The sequence below is a fragment of the Nycticebus coucang genome, chromosome 17, assembly GCF_027406575.1.
Source record: "Nycticebus coucang isolate mNycCou1 chromosome 17, mNycCou1.pri, whole genome shotgun sequence".
Classification (NCBI taxonomy): Eukaryota; Metazoa; Chordata; class Mammalia; order Primates; family Lorisidae; genus Nycticebus; species Nycticebus coucang.
This window is the reverse complement of record NC_069796.1, coordinates 82,225,676-82,246,448: the sequence shown is the minus strand read 5'-3', so window position 1 is coordinate 82,246,448 and position 20,773 is coordinate 82,225,676. Positions and strand designations below refer to the sequence as shown.

Sequence of the window (20,773 nt, the reverse complement as noted above, 5' to 3'; positions counted from 1 at the left end):
CACTCTTTGTGAGGACTTTGACAAATGCTCGTAGTGTCCAAGACCCCAGAGCCATATGAACAGTTCTGAGTTTGTATTTAATCATATTCAATCTCCTGCACGCACTCTGCTCCTTACTTCCTCTCTGTACTGAGCTCTGTCCTTATGGTTTTGCATGGCCTGGATTTTGATAGCAACTTAAAAACATTTTTTTTTTGGTAGACATAACAATTGTGCATAAGCAGAGCTTGCCTTGCTTCGCATTTGGAATCAGTTGCTAAGTCCAGCCCTGGACTTAGTCTAAGTCTCAGTTGTCTGTCTATACATGGGTGTGTAATAGTCCCAGCCTCAAGGAGATGTTGGGAGGACTGGTGAGACAGTACTGGGAATGCACACAGGGGCCCTTGGCATGGGGGGGGGAAGGAGTCGGGGCTGAGCAGTTTGACCGTTGGCAAGCCTTTGCCTGGCATTTGTGATGGGTGTGGATTAACAGGATTGAGCCTGGAATTGGGTCTTTCTAAGGAGACAGAATCATCTGTCTATTGTTCAGAAATCACCCTTGGCAGGGCCTTCACCTTGTCTCTTCTACTTCCATGGTTTTTTATTTTTACTGGGAAGACAGTATTACAGTAACACAGAGAACTTTTAAGAAGTAAGTCACCATAATCCCAACGGCCCCTGGGTTCTGTTTGGTAGCAGACCCTCCCCTGTGCCTGAAGTTTTGGGTAGATGAAGACATTTTCTTTAGAGTACCATGAACTTAGTCCTTGTTGCGGCAGCCTTCACCCTGCTGTTTCCTGACGTCTGACAGTTATCAAGGGCCTTCCCCATCCTTCACCTGACCGTCCCCCACTGCTTTGCCCTGCAGCTCCTTCATGAATAGTAGTTTTTTGTTTCTCCTGATTTATGTCCATGGGATACATTCCCTGGCATAGGAATTTTCAGTGGAAGGATAGAAATGTCTCTTATGGCTTATTTGTAGCATTTTACAGAGATAAATCTTTGCATCCCTTTTTTGGACATCAATCTATATTTCACCAGAGCAAACCCATTTGAGGATGTGATCAAACATCTGGTGAATTGTTCTAGACTAGTGCTCCAACAGCTCATTAATAAATTTATGGTCTGACCATGTGCTGCTGTTTTGAAAACCATGCTTTTCCTTCATGAGTTTTCCCTGAGCTATTGGCTCCCTCCCCTTAAATTTCAAGTCACTTCTGGAAGGGAATCCCCAGAGTCTCTGATCTTTTCAGAAACTCTTCCTTTATTTACTTTCAGAGTCAGGACTTGTTTGCATATGTAAAACCAAGACCAGATTGTTTGCAGATGCTGGGGGTGCTGTCAGATAATTGAATGTAAAATGTTGAGGCTTTTAAATCATTTTTATAAACCTGGACACAAAAGAGTTATTTTCTTAGAACTGGGGGAAAAAAAAAAGCATGAAGTCAAGATTGTGGGATTGGGTTTCTAAGTCAAACATTTCACTTTGTGCTCATAGTAGGGACGTTTTCAAACCCACAGAAAGTTAGGGGCCTGGAGGTGGGGGAAGGAAAGGGACTAGGAACATTGCAGATTTGCCCTCAAATCTAGAAAAGCAAATGCTCAGGAGGAGTTAGGATAAATGACAAAACAAAAACTCAATCCCAGTAACCTACCATCCCAGCTGCTAGCCTTAAAACAGTACATATTTTTTTCTTTCATCAATAGTTTCTAGCCCAACTTTTTACTTTAAAATAAGAGTAGCTTGAAAGTAATGTGTTTCCTATCGGTATTTGATAAAGCTCCCCTCCCCTTTAGAAGAAAGGCCCAGATGTGATAGCAGTTGTTAAATGCTTTTGTTAAAAAGGTAAACTTGGTGTGGAGTCCTTCGTATTGTGTCTAGCACTGATAGAAACAGATGAGAGCTTCTTGAACAAATTACCTTAAACGAGGAGCCTAGATTCTTTATCTCAGTGCCTTTTGAAATGTTTTAGTATCTGCAGATCCAGTGGGGAAAAGTGAGTTCTGAGGGTGGCTGAAGCTTCTGCAAGGGCTTCCCATTCACCTCAGAGGGGAGTGGCAGGGGGAGGGGGATGCCTCAGCCCCCCTCAAGCTCTGGGTGACCTGGGTGTGGGGAGAGCAGGGTGGTGGTATCTGTGGAAGCCCATGACAGCTGCAGGGGCCCTCTGGAGGCTGGGGGCTGGCTCAGGCCACCTTACAGGGTCACTGGGCCAGAGCAGGAGCTTGTGGCAGGAGGCAGTCCGGGCGGGGAGCTGACAGCATCCTGAGGCCCAGCTGGGTCTTGATTTCTAGGGTACACTCAGGGCCTTGGGGGGCCAGGACTGGGAGGTACAGCAAGGGTAGAGCTGTTAGTGCATCTAAAGGTGCCACCCTGGAGCACCCTCTGGCTGGCGTGGTATTATTTCCACCATGGTGCTGACATCTTCATGTAGCCTGTGTTCAGGACCAGTGCAGCCCCCTACCTCTCACAGCCGTCCATGTGAGATGAGGCTGGGGCTGCAGGTGGACATAGAGCTGGTGGTGCATTGCAGGTGGCAGGAGGTGCCCTGCAGGGGCAGAGAAGGCTCCATGGGGGCCTCCATATAGTGAAAATCTCAGCCCTGGTGGTAAAGGGCTTCAGACCAGGGGTGGACGGCCTTGCCCCGGAAGCAGTGCTTACAAATGACTGTTCTTTGTTTGAGTCTAAAGGGCCCCTCCTGACTGTGATCCTGCACTGTTCTCTCAGAGTAGCTCATTCCCACAGGGCTTTTAGGGGTCCCCCCCAAAGAAAGGTTAATGCTTTGTATATCTTTGCCAGGACTCAAGTCCTGGCTAGTTTGTGGATTAGGAGCCAATCATTTTATTCCTCTAAACTTAGATTTGGGATGTGGGACAAATTTCTTTTTTTCAAGCTTACTTCCCCTTATCTGTGAGGCAGGGGGATTAATTCTGGTCTCAGATGTTGCCCCTAGGGTCAAGTCAGGCTAGGAGCCTGCCAAAGTTGTCCTTGTGAGTTACCACTGCAGTGTAGCTGTCACTTTTGACTCTAATTCTATGGTCATTTTTTTCCTTTCACCCAAATCTAGCACAGGGCTGGGCATTGTAGAGATTATTGTTCAATTATACTGAACCAAATTTTCTAGGCCAAGGAGCCCCACTGGTAGGAAGAAAGGAAAATGGAAAAAAGAAAGAAAGGAGAATGTCGTCAGGCTGGATTAGACTTGCAGGTCCGAGGCTGAGGGCTGGAAGGGGCCACCATGGAGGACATTTGGGGAGGTCTAGTGAGTACAGAAAGCTGCCCCAAAGACCAGGCCCTCCTATGTGCCGGCTTTCTGCACAAAGACCAATGGTCACTTTGGCTTTTCTTTTCTTTTTTTTTTTTTTTTTTTTTTGTGGAGACAGAGTTTCGCTGTACTACCCTTGGGTAGAGTGCCGTGGCGTCACACGGCTCACAGCAACCTCTAACTCTTGGGCTTACTCGATTCTCTTGCCTCAGCCTCCTGAGTAGCTGGGACTATAGGTGCCCGCCACAACGCCCGGCTATTTTTTGGTTGCAGTTTGGCCGGGGCTGGGTTTGAACCCGCCACCCTCGGCATATGGGGCCGGCGCCCTACTCACTGAGCCACAGGTGCCGCCCCACTTTGGCTTTTCTTAATTGGCAGGATGCTGGTTCCTGGTGTTTTTAACTCTTGGTATTATATCCAAAAATGTAGCAAAGCGAAGACCTGCCGCCTTCTTTTCAAGGACTCACCAGTAACTGTTTAATGTTTTTGTTTTTCCTCTTACTCTAAAATTGCCTATAGAATTTCATGATCTTTTATGAAATGTTCTTGAAAACACTACCATCATGCTAGATCTTTCAGATACATCTGTTCTTGTTGATTTTTCCACTTTTACCCCTCCCTGCCCTGAAACTCATTCCCATTTTGTTTTTCTTTCCTTTTCTTCTCGGCGCAGAAGTTGGATGGACTGGTCAAGCTCCGGACTGTTCGGGAAGCACCATCGGAATGTGTCTGCCCCCCAGGTAAGGGAAGGTTTCATGATTTGCTGGCTCCTGATTTCTTAGACCTGTCCCTTCTTTCTGCTGTTTGCTCAAAATTGCCAAGAACATGAACAGTCCAGAGGATCGGCTGGGGTTTCAGGCTCTTAACACCTCATGGACTGTCCTGGGTCCTTTTCTTTCTACGTCGTCCTCAGCAGTGCCTCTCGTCAGAGTGTCCGGCAAAATGAACTAACTTGGTTTGGTTGATGGTGGAAGTAAGACCCCCTTGGAGACGACTTGGAATAAGGCTCAAGTGGGAGGAAAGGAGTGGCCATCTCACAGGGCACCCAGGGGAGGCTCATGCCCACGGCATTAGCATTGCAGTGGAGCTCTGTGGCAGACACGCAGAAAGCAGATAAATAATCTGGTGAATGTAAGCCTTTTGTTTTCGTTTCTTTTGGTGGAGACGGAAGAAGGGAACAGAAAACTTGGTCTGAATTATTCAAATTGTTGTGTTTCTCTTGGCTTTTGCTGGTATAGATCAGGATAGCCATGAATAAACCAGGATTTGTTGACTCCTAATCTATGTGGCTGAAATCCAGATTCATAGCAGAACTTTTGGTTGTTTTCAGGGGAGCTTTGTACAGACCATTATCGAGAATTTTGGTGTGTCTTCTCTAAGCCTGTACTTCTGGGGTTAGAATGACCCTCTCACAGGCTGGTGTCCAATACCAGTGAGTAAGTGGAAAATCATAAGGTAGCTCAGACTGCCCGATATGCAAGGAAAGGTGACTTTTGTTATTGGGCCAGAGAACACGGGAGCCAAACAGTGTCTTCACCACCTCCCCTTCCATTGGTCAAGTTGTCAGACATTTCTCAGGCCACTGCAGCTGGTCCAGAAACCAAACTCACTGATCATGAACATCCCAGCGTTGGGAGATGTCCTGACATTTCTGTGTAGATGGATCTCAGGGTATGAACATTCTGTCGCTGAGAGCACAGGGGGAGAGGATTCTAGGATTGAGCTCAAACCAGGCTTTTTAAGGCCACTGAGGTTTTAATAAGAGGAAAAAGGATATGACATGTAATAACTCCCTTTGCAGATCAGGAAGTCAGAAATAGCAATTAAATGAGAGGAAAAATTTCAGATCTATGAATGGATTTTTGGATGATTTGAAAATACATCAAATGGGAACAACCCTTCTTTTTTCCCTTCCTTCTTCCTTGGTGTTGTTTGGAGGTATACGCATGTGAGTTATGTGGATCAGTATTTTTTAAACCGAGAGTTACGGCACATTCAGGAGAGATGAAATCAGTTTAGTGGGTTGTACTCAACATTTTGACATTGCGAACTAGCACAGACGGGAATAGGAATTGAGGACGTGCTATTTGTACTTGTGGGTTTGATGTGGATGACAATATGAAATGGGTTTCTTGGGGTGGGTTGCTGAGGGAAAGGTTGAGAGTCCTAAATCCACTCAATAGATGGAGAGAGGGAGAAGGAGGCTAGGAGCTGGCACAGAGCTGGGCCCCATCTTGGGTGCGCCTCCTTCTAGCTGCAAGGGTCTTTATCAGTACTTGCTAACAGCCTTGGAGTGGGCTCTCTGGGGGCCTCTCTGAGGTCATGGAGAAAGTTTGGGTTAAAGCCAAAGACCCAGAGGCAGTTTCGTGTTGCACCTTCCCTCAGGAGGAGGGCAGCAGAGGTTCTGAAGAGAGAGATTCCAAGAGGGTCTCAGAAAGACCATGAAAGCTGAAGGGCTGGTTCAAACCTCCAGCCCCGCTGAGAGGAGGGCAAGGTGACCTCTCCTGCTCCCTGGGCAGCCCTGCTGCCATCAGTGCACAGCTGCTGTCCCCGCCGGTATGGTCAGTGTGGACCTCAGGGATGCAGGGCGCTGGCCTCAGCCAGACCCCTCTGCACACCCATGTCCATGCCTGGGCTTTCTCTTCTGTCACCTCAAATCTGAGCACTCACTCAAGCCCTTTAGACCAGAGCCCTCACCAGCACAAAACCCCAGAGGCTGGCACCTGCACCCTTATCATAAAAAAGCACAGGGGCCTTTGTCTCCAGCCCCAGAAGCCTAAACTCTTTGGCTCCAATCTGTCCCACAGACTTGGAGTTTGGAGATGCAGACCACGCTCTGGAGCTTGCATTCCCACCTGATTTGAGATAGCCACAGAGCCCCGGGGCCTGGTTGGGCCCAGGAGACTGTAATCTTCTGTCAGATCCTATCCTGCAGCAGTCAGATAAGCAAGGCCTGAGAAGGTGCAGTTCTTCTGGCTACGTCACCCATTGTGAGGCTGAGCTGCAGTGGTGGCAGGGTTTGTGGTGGCAGGCTTCCTGGTGGCACATGGTACTTCTCTCCTGCCTGAGTTAATGGAGTCAGTGGCAGGAGGCTGGACCCTGACAGCTGGCTCTGTCACCTCAGGCAAATGGGGGCCCTTGAGCCTTGTACCCCTTGTCTATAAAATGGTGCAGTGGGTAGAATTATATCCTTCAAAAACATATGTCTACCATGGTGCAGTAGCTCACACCCGTAATCCTGGCACTCTGGGAGGCTGAGGTGGGTGGATTGCTTAAGCTCAGGAGTTTGAGACCAGCCTAAGCAAGAGCGAGATGCCGTCTGTCTCTACTAAAAATAGAAAAACTAGCCGGGCATTGTGGTGGGTGCCTGTAGTCCCAGCTACTTGGGAGGTTGAGGCAAGAGGATCACTTGAGCCTAAGAGACTGAGGTTGCTGTGAGCTATGATGAGACCATGGCATTCTGCCCAGGGCGACCAAGTGAGAGTCTGTCTCAAAAAAAAAAAGAAGATTTGTCCAAGTCTTACCTCCCAATATAAGTGGATGTGACCTTTGGAAATTGGGTCTGGGCAGGTGTAATAAGCTAAGGATCTCAAGATAGAATAGGCCATCCAAGACTTAGGGTAGGTTCTAAATTGAATGACTGTTGTCCTTGTGAGAGACAAGAAGGAGAAATTTGAGATGCAGAGACACACACAGACTAGAGGGTCCCGTGACAACAGGGCAGGGGTTGGTGTGATGCATTTACAAGCCAGGGAGCACTGAGTCCTGGCAGCCTCCAAAAAGCAGAGAGAGGAGTGGAAGGGACTCTCCCTCGGAGCCTCTGGGAGGGCCCTGCCCTGTCAACACCTTTGACTTCTGGGCTTCAGAACTCGGAGGGAATAAACTGCTGTCAGTTTAAGCCACCTATAATAGTTTGTGGTGTTTTGTTGCTGCAGCAGCTCTGGGGACTGAGAACAAATGGGAGCGATAATTACCTGGAGGATATCGTAAGATTGCTGAGAGGAATGAGATGTGGGGCAGCTGGACTCAGACACACGGGCACTAACTCAGATGCAGCGCTAACTGGACGAGACCTGGGAGCCCTGTCCTGTCACTGTCACTGCTCTTTCTCATCCACCTGCTCAAAAAAAGACGCCTACTCCTCCCCTAGCAGGCAACTCCCACACTGGAGACACCACCTGAGGCTTGCCAGTGTCCCTCTGTTGTCCAAGACCCTCTTTTGTGACTTTACCTGTGTATTTAAATGTTTAAAAGTATGTTTAGATTTTTAAATCTAAATAATTCCCCTCCCCCAGTTCGCCAGGGGCCCTTTACTTCTCCATGCGGCCCTGGAGAGCAGGGCTGCCCGACAGAACTTTCTGAGGTGACAGAGACATTTGTTCTGTGGTGCCGCTCAGGACTGTGGTCTCTCTAGCCACCCATGAGGGACTGAATTGTTAAGCTTGATTTTAACTAATTTTAGTTAAAATCGTGGCTAGTGGCCATGGCATTGGACAGCCGATTTCCGAGGTATCTGTGTACACAGACGTCAGTGACTAGTCCCTCCTTTCTTACACAGTTGGCATCGTGTGTTGTTTCCTGTGCTCTGTCTTTTTTCAATTTGCAGCTTCTCTTTGAGATGGTCTGTGTCACGGAGAGCAGGTGCTGCCTTGTTTGGGTTCAGTGATGCAATGATGAAATCTTCCTGGGCTGTTGGGATGTCCTGTAATGTCCTTGGCCATGCCCCTGAAGGACATTTGGGTTGTTTCCCATCCTGTGTTCACACAGACCGTGCTGCATCCCTCCTGTGATGGGAGGCAGGCCCCAGGCAGAGCCTACTGCTCTGGTGTCCTTCTCTGAAACCTGCCTGCCATGAGCCAGCCACGGCTGCAGGCCAGGGGTGGTGGCCGGAAGGACAGGAGCCCTCAGACTATGGTGAGAGGTCAACCTGGGGGCAGTAATTGCAGAATGCTGCAGGAAGGGTGCTGGCTCAGGTAGGCCCTGACGCCTGCTGTGTGGGAGATGCCAGCCCAGGCCCAGCTTCCACTGTGCTGTGAAAGGAGCATCCCTAAGGATGGGTCGAAACCAGCACCTTACAGCCTGAGAGGCTACAATTGAATCTTAACTCTGCCACTTAAATAGCTGCCTTGTGGTCCCACCCCACATGTCCTAGAGCTATGGGCACTCTGGAGAAAGAGGCCCTTAATATTAACTCACTCAACAAGCATCAGGACATTAAGGTTACATTGATAAAACAAAAAAGGAAATTTATTAGCTCACATCTGTGGGAATGGAAGAGCCCAAGGTCCACCTGGCTTTGGGTCTGTCCAGGCTCTGGGGCTCACTCTCTCTCAGCTCTTCTCTGCCTCAGCAGCCGGCTCAACAACCAGCAGACAGAGCACGCTTCTTTCTCAAAAAACCCAGAATTGGAGAATGGGGAGTGTTATGGGATGAACTGTGGCCTTCCCCCACGTTCGTATTGTGAAGCCCTAACCCCCAGTGCCTCAGAAAGTGACTATATTTGGAGGCAGGTAATTAAGGCCTTTGGAGTGGGCCTTAACCCAGTGTGACGGAGATCCTTTTAAGAAGAGGAGGTTTGGACACTCACGGAGGGATGACCACGTGAGGACACGGGGAGAAGGTGCCATCTGCAAGCCAAGGAGAGAGGCCATAGAAGAAACTAACCTGCTAGCACTTTGATCTTGGACATCTTTTCCAGACGTGAGAGAAAATAAATTTCTGTTGTTTAAGCCTCACAGTCTGTGGTCGTTTTTATGGCAGCCTTAGCATACTAAAGTCACAGGGAGTTGTTGTTCACTGAGTACAGGGTTTCTGTTTAGAAAGACGAAAAGTCCTAGAAATGGCTATTGGTGATGTTTGCAAAAATTAGCAAATGTATGAAATACTATGAAATTGTATACTTTAAAATGGTACAAGTTTTATGTTATATGTATTGGGTCAGTGTATATGTATACTGTTTTGGTCAGTTTTATGTTATATGTATTTTACCATGATTTAAAAAAAAAAAAAAATCCCAGAACTGACTCTGGTTTGCCTGGCTTGGGGCAGGTCCCATACTTGAAAAATTTCCATGGCCCGAAGGATAGGACATGTTGATGGGTTGGGTTGGGGTTGTGTGGCCATTCTCAGGTCCTGTGACTATTCTAGGAACTAGGGGAGACAGATATGGGGGAGGGTTGGCAATACCAAAACCACATAGTGTGGGGAAGGATGGTTCTGCCATTGAAAACCTGGTTGGATTGCTGTTCCCAGAGGAGAGGAAATGGATGTAGCTGGGTAGATACAAACAGAAAGTGACTGTTTCAGTCTTACTCCACGGACAGCTAGCCAGCCAGGCTAAGGTGGCTCTGGGCTGAGGACTGTAGACAGATTGGGGATTTGTCAGGTTTTACCAGAGTTTCAGCTCCACTTCCAACTCCAAGAGGCAGCATGGCGTGGGGCAAATTGCTTTGTCTTTGGATCCAGGCTGCCTGGTTGGAATTCTCAGTCACGTCCCAGCTGCTCGGCCTCAGCTGGTTGCTCACCCTCTCCCTGTCTCAGTTTTCCCTCTCTAAAGTGGGCTTCTGTAGTACCTGCTTCCTAGGATTGCTGAAAGAATCTAAGGAGTTTATCCATGGGACAACTCAGAGTGAGGCCTGGCACTGCCTCCTGAGAGCGAACTGGCCATTAACTCAGATCCCCCGCGGTCAGGCAGGGGCTGCCGCTGAGGAAGGGAGAGGAGGTAGGGAGTTGGAGGTTGGCTGGGTAAATTCTGGAAGGAAAAAACAAAGGCTTGGGCTTGGCATCCGTAGCACAGTGGTTACGGCGCCAGCCACATACACTGAGGGTGGTGGGTTCGAACTTGGCCCTGGCCAGCTAAACAACAGTGACAACTGCAACAAAAAAATAGCCAAGCATTTTGGCAGGTGCCTGTAGTCCCAGCTACTTGGGAGGCTGAGGCAAGAGAATCGCTTAAGCCCAAGAGTTGGAGGTTGCTGTGAGCTGTGATGCCACAGCACTTTACCAAGGGCAACATAGGGAAACTCTGTCTCGAAAACAAAAAAATAAAAAACAAAGGCTTGGCTGACTTTACTGGCATGTTCCTCTGAGACATGGGCAAAAAAATGCTGGTGACACAGGGAGTGAGAGAAACAGAGAGGAAAAGAAAGTAGCCAGAGAACTCTACTCCGCCACTAATAGCATCCAGCAGGTGTTTGCAGGGCCTGGGGCTCCCGCCCCTCCACACCATTTGCACTTGTATCTAACTAGGCTCAGACTGCCTCAGACATTATTAGGAACTTTCCAGAAAGGGGTCATCCTCTTCATTTTCTTTTTGTGTCTTTTTGCACCCTTGCGTAATATTCCAGAGACATTGTGTGTGTGGTTTCCACGATGCACACTACGTTGCGTTCGCAGTCTAGGGTGATTTTTTCCAGAAATTAAACAGATTAATCTGAGTTAGAAATTCCCTGCTCTGTGAAGACTTGAAGTTTGTGGAGAGGAGTGAACCAAGACCACATAAAGCACAGGGTGGAAATGATACAGAACCTGATACGTTTCATTGATGGTTTATGGAAAATGTTACAGAGCGGAACAGAAGCAGAAGTTCTGTATTCTGCCTGTTTACTGTCTTTGTTGGCTTAGTAAAGAGCCCATTGAGGGGCACACACTGTCTCAGTAATCTGAAGCAAGACGTTATTATTCTCTTTTGAATTATTTTTAACCTGTAGAATTTTAAAAAACGATATATGTATTTTTTTAAGTGTTAAATCCCAGTGGACTTGAGTTTATGGCAAAACTGAGAACTCTGTAAGGCAGTTATCTCACTATGTCAGACTCTACCAAATAGAAGAGATTATATATTTATATTTATATATATGTAGTGCCAAAATTCTCTGGAGGATGGTCTCAATCCTCCACTATCACAGATACTTTTTCATTTACTCATTCATCTCTCTTTACCTCAATTTGGTGCTAGTCCTGTGGGAGCCCTTGACTAAGATAGTTAGAGACAGTTGTGGACCCACTTGTTAGAGGAAGATGGTACAGATAATGAGAACCAGGACAATTGAGAATGAGATGAGTCCTAAGGGGAAAAGTCCTGTAGAACTTAAAGGGAAGGGGAGGTCACTCCAAGTCAGGAGGATCTGGCTGGGGGAAGGATCCTTCCTGAGGAAAAGGATAGCAGGAGGGGGTTCTGAGGACTGGTTGGCCTGTTAGCCAGCTGGGTGGGGGACACATTCCATGAGACCTGACGTTCCCAGCAGAGACAAAGGGAGCATCAAGGAGCAGTGAGTTTTTGTTTGGTTAGAAGGAGGCAGTGGGAGGTGAAGGTGAGTCCGGGGTGTGGCAGGATTTGGGCTTTATCCCATGGGACACAGTTGAACGTGTCTGAATAGAATTCAGTGTTCAGAGTGGGACTCTAGAAACAGCAGAAGAGACAGAATGCATCACAGATTTGGCTACAGGGGTCCCCTGAAGGGGCACTCAGGGCAGGGATCATACTCTTCACTGTGGCGTCTCCTGAGCCAAGGACTGAGGTGGAGGAGGGTTGATAGCTAAAGAAGAGGCCATGGGAATTAACAGTCAGGAACAGCTTCAAGAAGCACCAGGTCATGTGGCAGATAAACTCACGACTAGGGTAGATGGGCACAGACAGGGCAGAGTAGAGTGGGGCCCCAAGCCTGGGGTCGGGGGTACCCTGGTCAGAAACAGGAAATCCCCAAAGAGGGACTGTCTGGAACAGAGGTGGTAAGCGTGGTTTTGGGCAGTGGGCCTTACAAAGCAATTTATAAGACCCACTGATGAAAGGAAAAAATAATTAGAAGTTTTCTCTTAAAACATAGTCTAGCCACTCTGAATCTATTAATTATAAAAAATCCTATGTCCTACAAATAAAGATCTTGAAGTTTAACTGTGTACTGACCATTGAGATTTGGAGATTTTCTTGTGACCACCAGAGGGAGCCCATTATATTCATTAAATTCTATAGAAATCTAACTGGCATTTAAAGGATAATTAATATGTATTTTTGAAACTACTAGAGGCTGGGCACAGTGGCTCATGCCTGTAATCCTAGCACTGTGCGAGGCTGAGGCAGGTAGACTGCCTGAGTTCAGGAGTTTTGAGACCAGCCCGAGAAAGAGACTCCGTCTCTACTAAAAATAGAAAAACTAGCCAGGTGTTGTGGCAGCTGCCTGTAGTCCCAGCTACTCGGGAGGCTGAGGCAAGAGGATCACTTGAGCCCAAGAGTTTGAGCTTACTGTGAGCTATGATGGCACAGCACTCTACCCAGGGTGACAGAGACTCTATTTGAAAAAAAAAAATGAAGAGAATAAAATAAATAAAAATTTACTAGAAAGCACACAAAAATTCAGATGAAGAACAGTGACACACAAAGTTAACCATCACCTACTCTGATGTTTCTCTACTAAAATGGTAGACCCCTCAGAATTTTCCAGAATTCATCCTCCAGAGAATTTCCAAATGGTTCCAGAGTCAAGCGGTTTGCTATTGGTTTGGGAGGTTAAGATGATTCTGTGAATGGTAAAATGTCCACTGGGAAACACATTTCTAGAACAGCTACCTCACCCACCCAACATCTATTGAGCACCATCTGGCTTGGTGGTAGCAGAGAATCCCTGAAACTGTGAGAAAATGAGACCAGAAGTGCCTTGATCTCAGCTTGGCCAACTGGGTACCAACTACGGGGTGACAAGTGCAACTTCCCACTCCGTGATGCATCATAACTTTGCATACCAAAATTATTAAGTGTCTCTCCCGGGTCAGGATCTTACTCACATGCTGAAACTGCCTTTTCCAGGCTGATAAGTTCAGTGCAGTCACAGTATCTGACTTCATACCTCATTTCTTGTGCCAAAGCACGGATTGAAGATTTAAATGTAAAAAATAAAGCCATGCGTGGCTCGACAAAGATATAATAGGTCACTTTTTTTTTTTTTGCAGTTTTTGACCAGGGGTGGGTTTGAACCTACCACCTCCAGCATATGGGGCCGGCCCCCTACTCCTTTGCGCCACAGGTGCCGCCCATAATAGATCTCCTTTTAAAATCATGTCAGACGCCCTAACACTGTGCATCTCCATCGGGCCCTTTTCCCCCAGGTCATTTGGCAATGTCTGGAGACATTTTTGGTTTGGCACAATTTGGGGTTTGCCACTGGCCTCCAGTAGGTAGAGCCCAGGGATGCTGCTAAGCATTCTATAATGCACAGGACAGCCCCCACAACCAAAAGAATTATCCAGCCCCAACTGTCAGTAGTGCCCAGGTTGAAAAACCTCGCCATAAAGTAAAACATTTTCTTGAATATTTTAAGCTTAAAGGTTTAAGTTTTCTGTATAGAAAGAAAATTCTACCTTAACAAAGTTTGAGGACAAATGACGAATTGAAAAAAGTTTTTCAACATGTGTAACAAATGCATGGTTAATATTCACGAGATATTAAGTGTTCTTGCAAAAGAGTGAGAAATAAACTATAGACCCGTGGACAAAGAATATGGACAGAGACCACATAGGGAAAAATACAAATCGTAACACTGTCCTTCCGTGAGTGCTTATAGAGCACCGCTTCTGTGCTAGTCACCATTCTGGGCATTTGAAAAGATGGTCCACGTCATGAATAATTGAGGAAATATGTAGTAAAATGAAGCCAGTTTTCAGAGCACTATTTATAATAGCAAGAACACTAGCAATAATATTCATAGCCATTTACAGGGGCCAGATAGACACAATATTTCTATGGTGACAAGAAAATGGATTATAAAGTGAAATAATAATATTGTAGTGCAAACAATGATTTTCACTGGGTGATCAGATTATAAATGCCCTTCATTTTTTTTCTTTTTTGCATTTTTTGAATTTGCCTACGATGAGCATGTATGACCAGCATAATTAGGAAAAAAAACCACAAAGCAGCTAAAATGTATTCAACCAAAAAATAATAGCTCTGTTTCTGGCCCCAAGCTGGGTGCAGTCCTGTCCTAGGGTGTGGCAGGTAACACGCCTGTGCGTCCACCTAGGGGGCTACTGTGCTGGTCTCCTGGGAAGGCAGCCTCTGTCTAACTTAAGGTTCACTTAGTGGATCAGGCACCAGTACCTGGCGTATCACAGAGGCTCCAAAAATGTTTGCATTTCATAAGTATTGTATTTCTAGGAGATCTTTTAAGCTGAAAAGTGCACTGTAGATACTGGTTTATATAGAAGCCCATGGAGAGTGACAGAAATCACATCTAGAATATGACAGACCTGGATTCCCATCCTGGATCTGTCCAGGGAGCTGTTAGACATGTTGCTTAACTTCTCTGAACTCCACTTAATTCCTGCATAATAATGGCATGATAATCCCAAACTTAGTAGTGATTTTTTTTTTTTTTTATTGTTGGGGATTCATTGAGGGTACAATAAGCCAGGTTACACTGATTGCAATTGTTAGGTAAAGTCCCTCTTGCAATCATGTCTTGACCCCATAAAGTGTGACACACACCAAGGCAGTAGTGATTTTTTATTTTATTTATCCTTCATTCAATAACATTTACCATGTTAGATTGGGGGACATGGTAGTGAGAAGACAAAGTCTGTGCTTTCCAAGAATTTGCATTCCAGGGTATCAGAGATAGAATGGGGGAGACAGACGGACTAAAACAGGTAAACAGCAAATAAATGAGGCAGTGATGAATTGTGAGAAGAGCTCCGGAGGCACAGCTGGTAAAAGAAGAAAGGGTGTGGGTGCTGGGGCTGCAGTCTTCTTTTTTGGAAGGAGAAGTCCAGAAAGGCCTCCCGGAGGAGGGGACAATGAGGCTGAGAACTGCAGACACCCAAGATGTCCTGAGGCCCCCAAAGCAATGAATTCCTCTTGGGTGGCCAGGAGTTTGGGGTGTCCCTGGGGACTGGTGAGGTCTGCATTTCTGAGCTGGTAGGAGGTATGTAGGGGATGGACGGTGTGGGCTGCCCAGGTGCCCTGGCCTCCTGAACTTGGAGAAGTGTGTTTTTGTCCACGGAGCAGTGGGAAATCATTGCTGGGTTGAAAATAGAGAAGCAATATTGCCCAGTTTGTGTATGAAAAGCTCAGACTGACCCCATCCAGAGAATGACCTGAGAGGAGACCTGGGAGGGAGGCAGGGCAGGGAGGAAGTGCAGCTGGTGAGGGCTGGTTGCACCTGTCCAGGCTGGAGGGAGGGGGTGTGAACCGAGGGCACGGGCGCTGGAGACAATGGGAAGGTATGGGGGGTTTACTGTGTGTTCTAGAGACGACATTGGCACCACATGGAGTGGAGTGAAGCTTGGACAACTCCTGGTTTTTGGATGACTCCCAGATTTGTGACTTGGACAACCCATTGGTGCCACTTGCTGTCGTGGGGGCAGGGCCAGAATAGTGAAGATTAAGAGTTTGTCCAGATCTATTCATTTTGACATGCCTATAGGACATCTGAGAGGAGATAGGTAGTCAGCCCTGGAATCAAATGACCCAACAAAGGAGGCAGCAGTGGCACAGGGCCTGGCCCTGAGGGGTTGTTTTTCACTGCATGTTCCTTCCGCTGCACAGATGCAGGGCTGGCGGCAGTGGTGAAGACACAGTGGGACCCTGCTCGCTTCCTTCCCGGCCTGGAGCCCAGCAGGACTCGTTGCCCTTATAGGGGTTGGGGATCTCCAGAGAAATAGAACTACTAATGTGTGTGTGTGTGGGGTGGGGGGGGGGGAGATCTTTTAAGGCTTTTTTTTTTTTTTAAAAGGAATCAGCTCACAGGCTCTGGCAAGCCCAGAATCTGCCGGTCCAGGGACAGACCCCGCGAGAGCGGACACAGCAGGTCCAGCTCTGCAGCCGGGAGACCTGGCAGAGCCAGTCTCCGGTTGGAGTCTGAAGGCTTTCTGCTGTAGAACTGGGCAGTGCCGATGGTGAAGTTCGGGGAGAATTATTTCTTGCCTGAGGGAGGCTGATCTTTTTGTTTTATTCGAACCCACAACTGATTGGCTGGTAAAGGGCAGTCTGCTTTACTGAGAGTTTACCAATTTGCCAATTTAAACGTTAAGCTCATCCCCAAACACCCTCACAAAACCCTCCAGAATAACATCTGGCAGCACATCGGGACACTGTGGCCGGGCTCAGCCACCACACTCCTTCTCTGCTGTGTGTGTATTGCAGGCTCATTCTCCGGCCAGTGCTCTCATCCTGTTTCCGTCACACTGAGTCCTCCCCAACCCCACCGCCCTGCCTGCTCAGACCCGCAGCACCGGCGATCCCTCTCCAGACTCCCCTCATCTCAGGATCACAGCCTTCAGGGGGTCACCACCATCTGTACAACCAAGTGTGAGGTCCACATCTCAGCTTTTCTCAGTCCACTTCCTGCCTCCCTCTCTGGACCCGTTTCTCCAATCATACCACCTTCCTATACCCTACAGAGTGACTCAGTTTCTTTTTTTTTTTTTTTTTTAAGCAGTTCTGGCCAGGGCTGGGTTTGAACCCACCACCTCTGGCATATGGGGCTGGCGCCCTACTCCTTGAGCCACAGGTTCCGCCCATGACTCAGTTTCTTGATCTGGCCATCCTGATTCTTCAAGGCCCAGCTTACCTCTCACCTCTTCTAGGAACCCTCCCTGCTTTCCAGGCAGAATGAATCGCACCTTCTTCTATGATTCCCACACACTTTGGGGCCCCTCAACTATAGCACCTGCAAGTTTGAACTGTAGCCACTGCTACCTCATTTGCTTGTCACCCCCTCCAGCCTAGGAAGCCCTTGAAGGCAAGAGCTGGGAGGTCAGTGGGACAAGCTCAGCCCTTAACAAAGGAGGACTTTAGCTCATTTTATAAACATGTCTGGTTGATTGATGAAGTGACAGTGATGAGTCTGTCAGGACTGTTACGCAGACAGGGTAATGAGATCTGTAAATAAAGCTGCCACAACCGATGTTGTCCCTCCTGGATTGCCACGACATCCAGTAACCAAGCTGGCTGGATGTGGCGGCTTCTGGACTCACACAGGGAAACCCATTCACAGGGTGCAGTCCCCTGTTTGAGTTTAGACATTGTCTTGGGTCTCTCTCTGTCTTTCCCCATGTTCTCAGCACTTGGCTTTTTCTCCCCTTGCTGGTCCCAGGTGTAACTCAGCCAAGGCTCTGCTCTGTGGAGTTCTAAATTTGCCCCACGGGCCGATGACTGAAAGTCATTTGTATTTGGCACAGCTCTGGGTTAAGTGGATCAGCTTGTGTCACAGCAGTGTATCCATCGCTACAGGGAATAGTTCAGAAAAAAACCTTGAAGATCATCTCTACCTTTGCAGCTGATATTTCCTATACATTCTGTTCTAGTCCCCAAATTGCCTAAATCGAGCAGAGTTCAAAAGCAATGGAGACCAGGGCACCCCCAGACAGATGCCTCCCAAGTTTGGAAGGCCAACTCTACCCGAGGGCAGTTCCTTTCACGTCTTCTCTGCCCTTGAACGCCTCCCCTTTCCCAGCTGTACTTCCCAAAGCTCCGGTACCCTGGGCCTTGCACAGGAGCTCCTGGCACACTCTGCCATGAGCCAGCTGAGCCCTTATCCCGACCTTAGCCTGCCCACCAGTCACCGTGGGGCTGATAGAAGCAGGTGTCGTGGGCAGAAAAAGCTGCCTTGCTAAACTGTACAAATAAAATTGGTTGTGACTACAACATATGGAAATGGTCCCTTTTTAACTTCTTTTCTTAATTTGACTCCCTTGTCCTGGTCCCACTGTGTCCTCACTAACCCTCAGTTTTTCCACTCCATCATCTTATAGGTGCTTAGTGGCTTGTCACCAGGATCAGGCCCTGGTCCTGGTGACAAGCCCTGGTGACAGCGCCCAGAGCCATGGAAGAGGCAGCTCTGGAGTGGACAGCAGGCTCTGCGGGGGCTGTGCCATCATCCTGAGAGCAGGGAGAAGGAGGACATTGAGTGGGGTAGGGTGTTCCACCCAGCCAGTGGTGAGCAGGTTAACATTCTTGGTCACCAGCAAACAGCAAACAGCAAACTCACTGATCAAGGCAAAAAGCCACAGTGTTGGAGAAAATGTGTGAGGCCTGAGGTGTGGGAAGAATGGGACGTGGGACAGCAGTAGGGCAGCCCTGGAGATGGATCTGTACCCAATGTTTTGTGGACAAGTTACTAAATTATTTAAACTCTCCACCTCCTTGTGTGTAAAATGGGAGAATATGATATACCTTGCAAGTTTGCTTTGAGGAACTGAGATAAACGTGCGTGGAAGTGGTTGGTACACAGTAGTGATCTAATTATTGTCCATGTTTCCCTAAGGAAACTGACCTATGGCTCTCAGGCAGTGGGGGAGAGCCCCCCTGGGGTGAGGTGTGATACTTGGGGTGGTGCTTACAGTTTGGGAGAGGGTCCACTTTCTTTTTGCTGCCTCCTGCACAAAAAAAATGTCCTTTCTGGTTAGACTCTTGGTTCATTTGGTGCCCTCAGCGAACCTTCTGCCCAGTGATGGAGAGAGAACAACTCTTGGATTTTTGGGGACCCCTTGAACTTGAGATTCCCTCTGCCAACTTGTAGATTACACCAGGGTTTAAAAACTGTTTTCTTTCATATCATATTGGGATTTCCCCAAAGATCTGCCAAAGGCTCATCTCCCCCTATACCAGCCCCCACTATTTTTTAAAATCTTTTTCAGGCCTGCCTTTAGAAACAGAACTGAATGGTGGCAGAGCTGCTTTCCCTGTGAGGTGTTCTTTTGTTTGTTTGTTTTGAGACAGACTCTCACCCTGGGTAGGGTGCCGTGGTGTCATAGCTCACAGCAACCTCAAACTCTTGGGCTCGAAAGATCCTCTTGTCTCAGCCTCCCAAGTGTCTGCAGTCTGTGACTGCAGACACTTGCCACAACGCCCAGCTAGACATAAGTAGAGACGGAGTCGAGCTCTTGCTCATGCTTGAGCTCAAGCATTCTGCCTCCCAGAGTTCCAGGATTACTGGTGTGAGCCACTGCACCTGGCCTCCCTGTGAGGTCTTGATTTTCATGACACTAATGAACTTCAAGTGGCCTCTTGATGGTCATTTCTCTGCTTTTTTTTTTTTAGGCCAGGGCTGGGTTTGAACCCACCACCTCCAGCATATGGGGCCAGCACCCTACTCCTTTAAGCCACAGGCACCACCCTGTCTGGTCATTTCTTTAGATGTAGCATTGTGTGAACCCAAAATAAGCTCTCAGACCAGCCCACGAAGAGGTTCACAGTATTGGAGGCTGAGGCACAGGGGGCATAGGCCTCATTAGGGAGGAAAAGTCCAGGGATATCTGTTGGCCCAGATGGAGGAGGGCCTCCAGCACCAGGAGCTAGATTGCCCACCTGCCCTGTGCTGCTTTCGGCAGAATGTACTTTAAAGAAATTATAGATGAGACCAGGTGCACCCCAGACCTGAATCTGCCAGTGCCTTGGTCTTGGACTTCCCAGCTCCCAGAACTGTGAGTGATAAATTTCAGTTGTTGTTAAGACACCCTGTCTAGGGTGTTTGTTTTGGTGAAAAAAGGTGCAGGTGACAGAGAAGTGGGTGAGAGACACAGTCATCCAGATGTGCTAGTGTCTGCCCACCCCTGCCCAGAGCAGTGACTCGGACCCTTAGACCACCTGTGGTTGGAAGCTCCTGGCCAGAATCCTCCTCGGGCTCACTGGGTCGGGCTCAGGGCCTCTCTCAGGGCTACCAAAGTATCTGTTTTCCTAACTGGAACAGGCTGGTTCCTTCTTCCTGAGAGTTCTCTACATCTTCAGTCTTCTGAGTAGCCTGGCCTCCTTTTATCTAAGAAAAGATATTACTATAAAAGCAACTATGCTTCTTAAAATGATCTCACTTTCTACCCCTTCAAAAAATACCCATAGCTATGGAGTTAAAACAAAACAAAACAAAAAACACCTTTTCCTTTACTCCAATCTCACCACCCCATCTATTCCCAGGCCCTAGGATGTAAACAGCCTATTAATTTAGTCTTCATTCTGTTGGACCTTTTTCTGTGCTTCAACACATACACACATTTTTATTTTTACAGAAATAAAATGACACATGCACTTCTAAAAATTGTCTTCACTTCACAGTAGAGGGGTACTGTTCTCTAGCAGTCCCACCTAAATGAACCCAGAAGCCTACAGGCTGTTCTTAGGTCGAGGCACATTCAAATTTATGCCAGAAAGCCATCAGAGGCAGTCAGCGGGGGGAGTCTCTCCCCAGCTCCTGGCCCTCCCACCCCATTTCTCACCACCCTCTCATTTTTCTTCTTCCAGAGCTCTTGGTCTTTTATTCCTCCACTGCCTTCCTGGACCTTTTCCACATTTCTTTCCACACCAGTAGCTTTCAGCCTTTCTAATGTACACGTCTCCTGGTTTGTTTCCAGCCCCTTCTGACTCTGGTTTTTCTGTTTTCTACCCATCGGCCTAAGTGACGGCGACAGTGACCTGCACAGGCCCTTCCTTAGGAGGGGCAGAAAGGCAGTGCATACTCACACATTTACTGTCCTCTTGCTCTGCCACCCATTAATAGCTTTTGTCACTGTAATACCAGTATAATGTCTGACAATTAAGTTCTCAA

At 47.7% G+C, this 20,773-nt stretch overlaps 1 protein-coding gene across 1 annotated transcript in view; it reads left to right on the top strand.

The window, feature by feature from the left end:
• COL23A1 (collagen type XXIII alpha 1 chain) overlaps positions 1–20,773 on the top strand; it is a 349,419-nt gene that overhangs the window by 19,944 nt on the left and 308,702 nt on the right. The window contains exon 2 of the mRNA XM_053566582.1: positions 3,916–3,982. Within this exon, the coding sequence (XP_053422557.1) occupies positions 3,916–3,982 (67 nt within the window). The remainder of the gene's footprint in view (positions 1–3,915; positions 3,983–20,773) is intronic.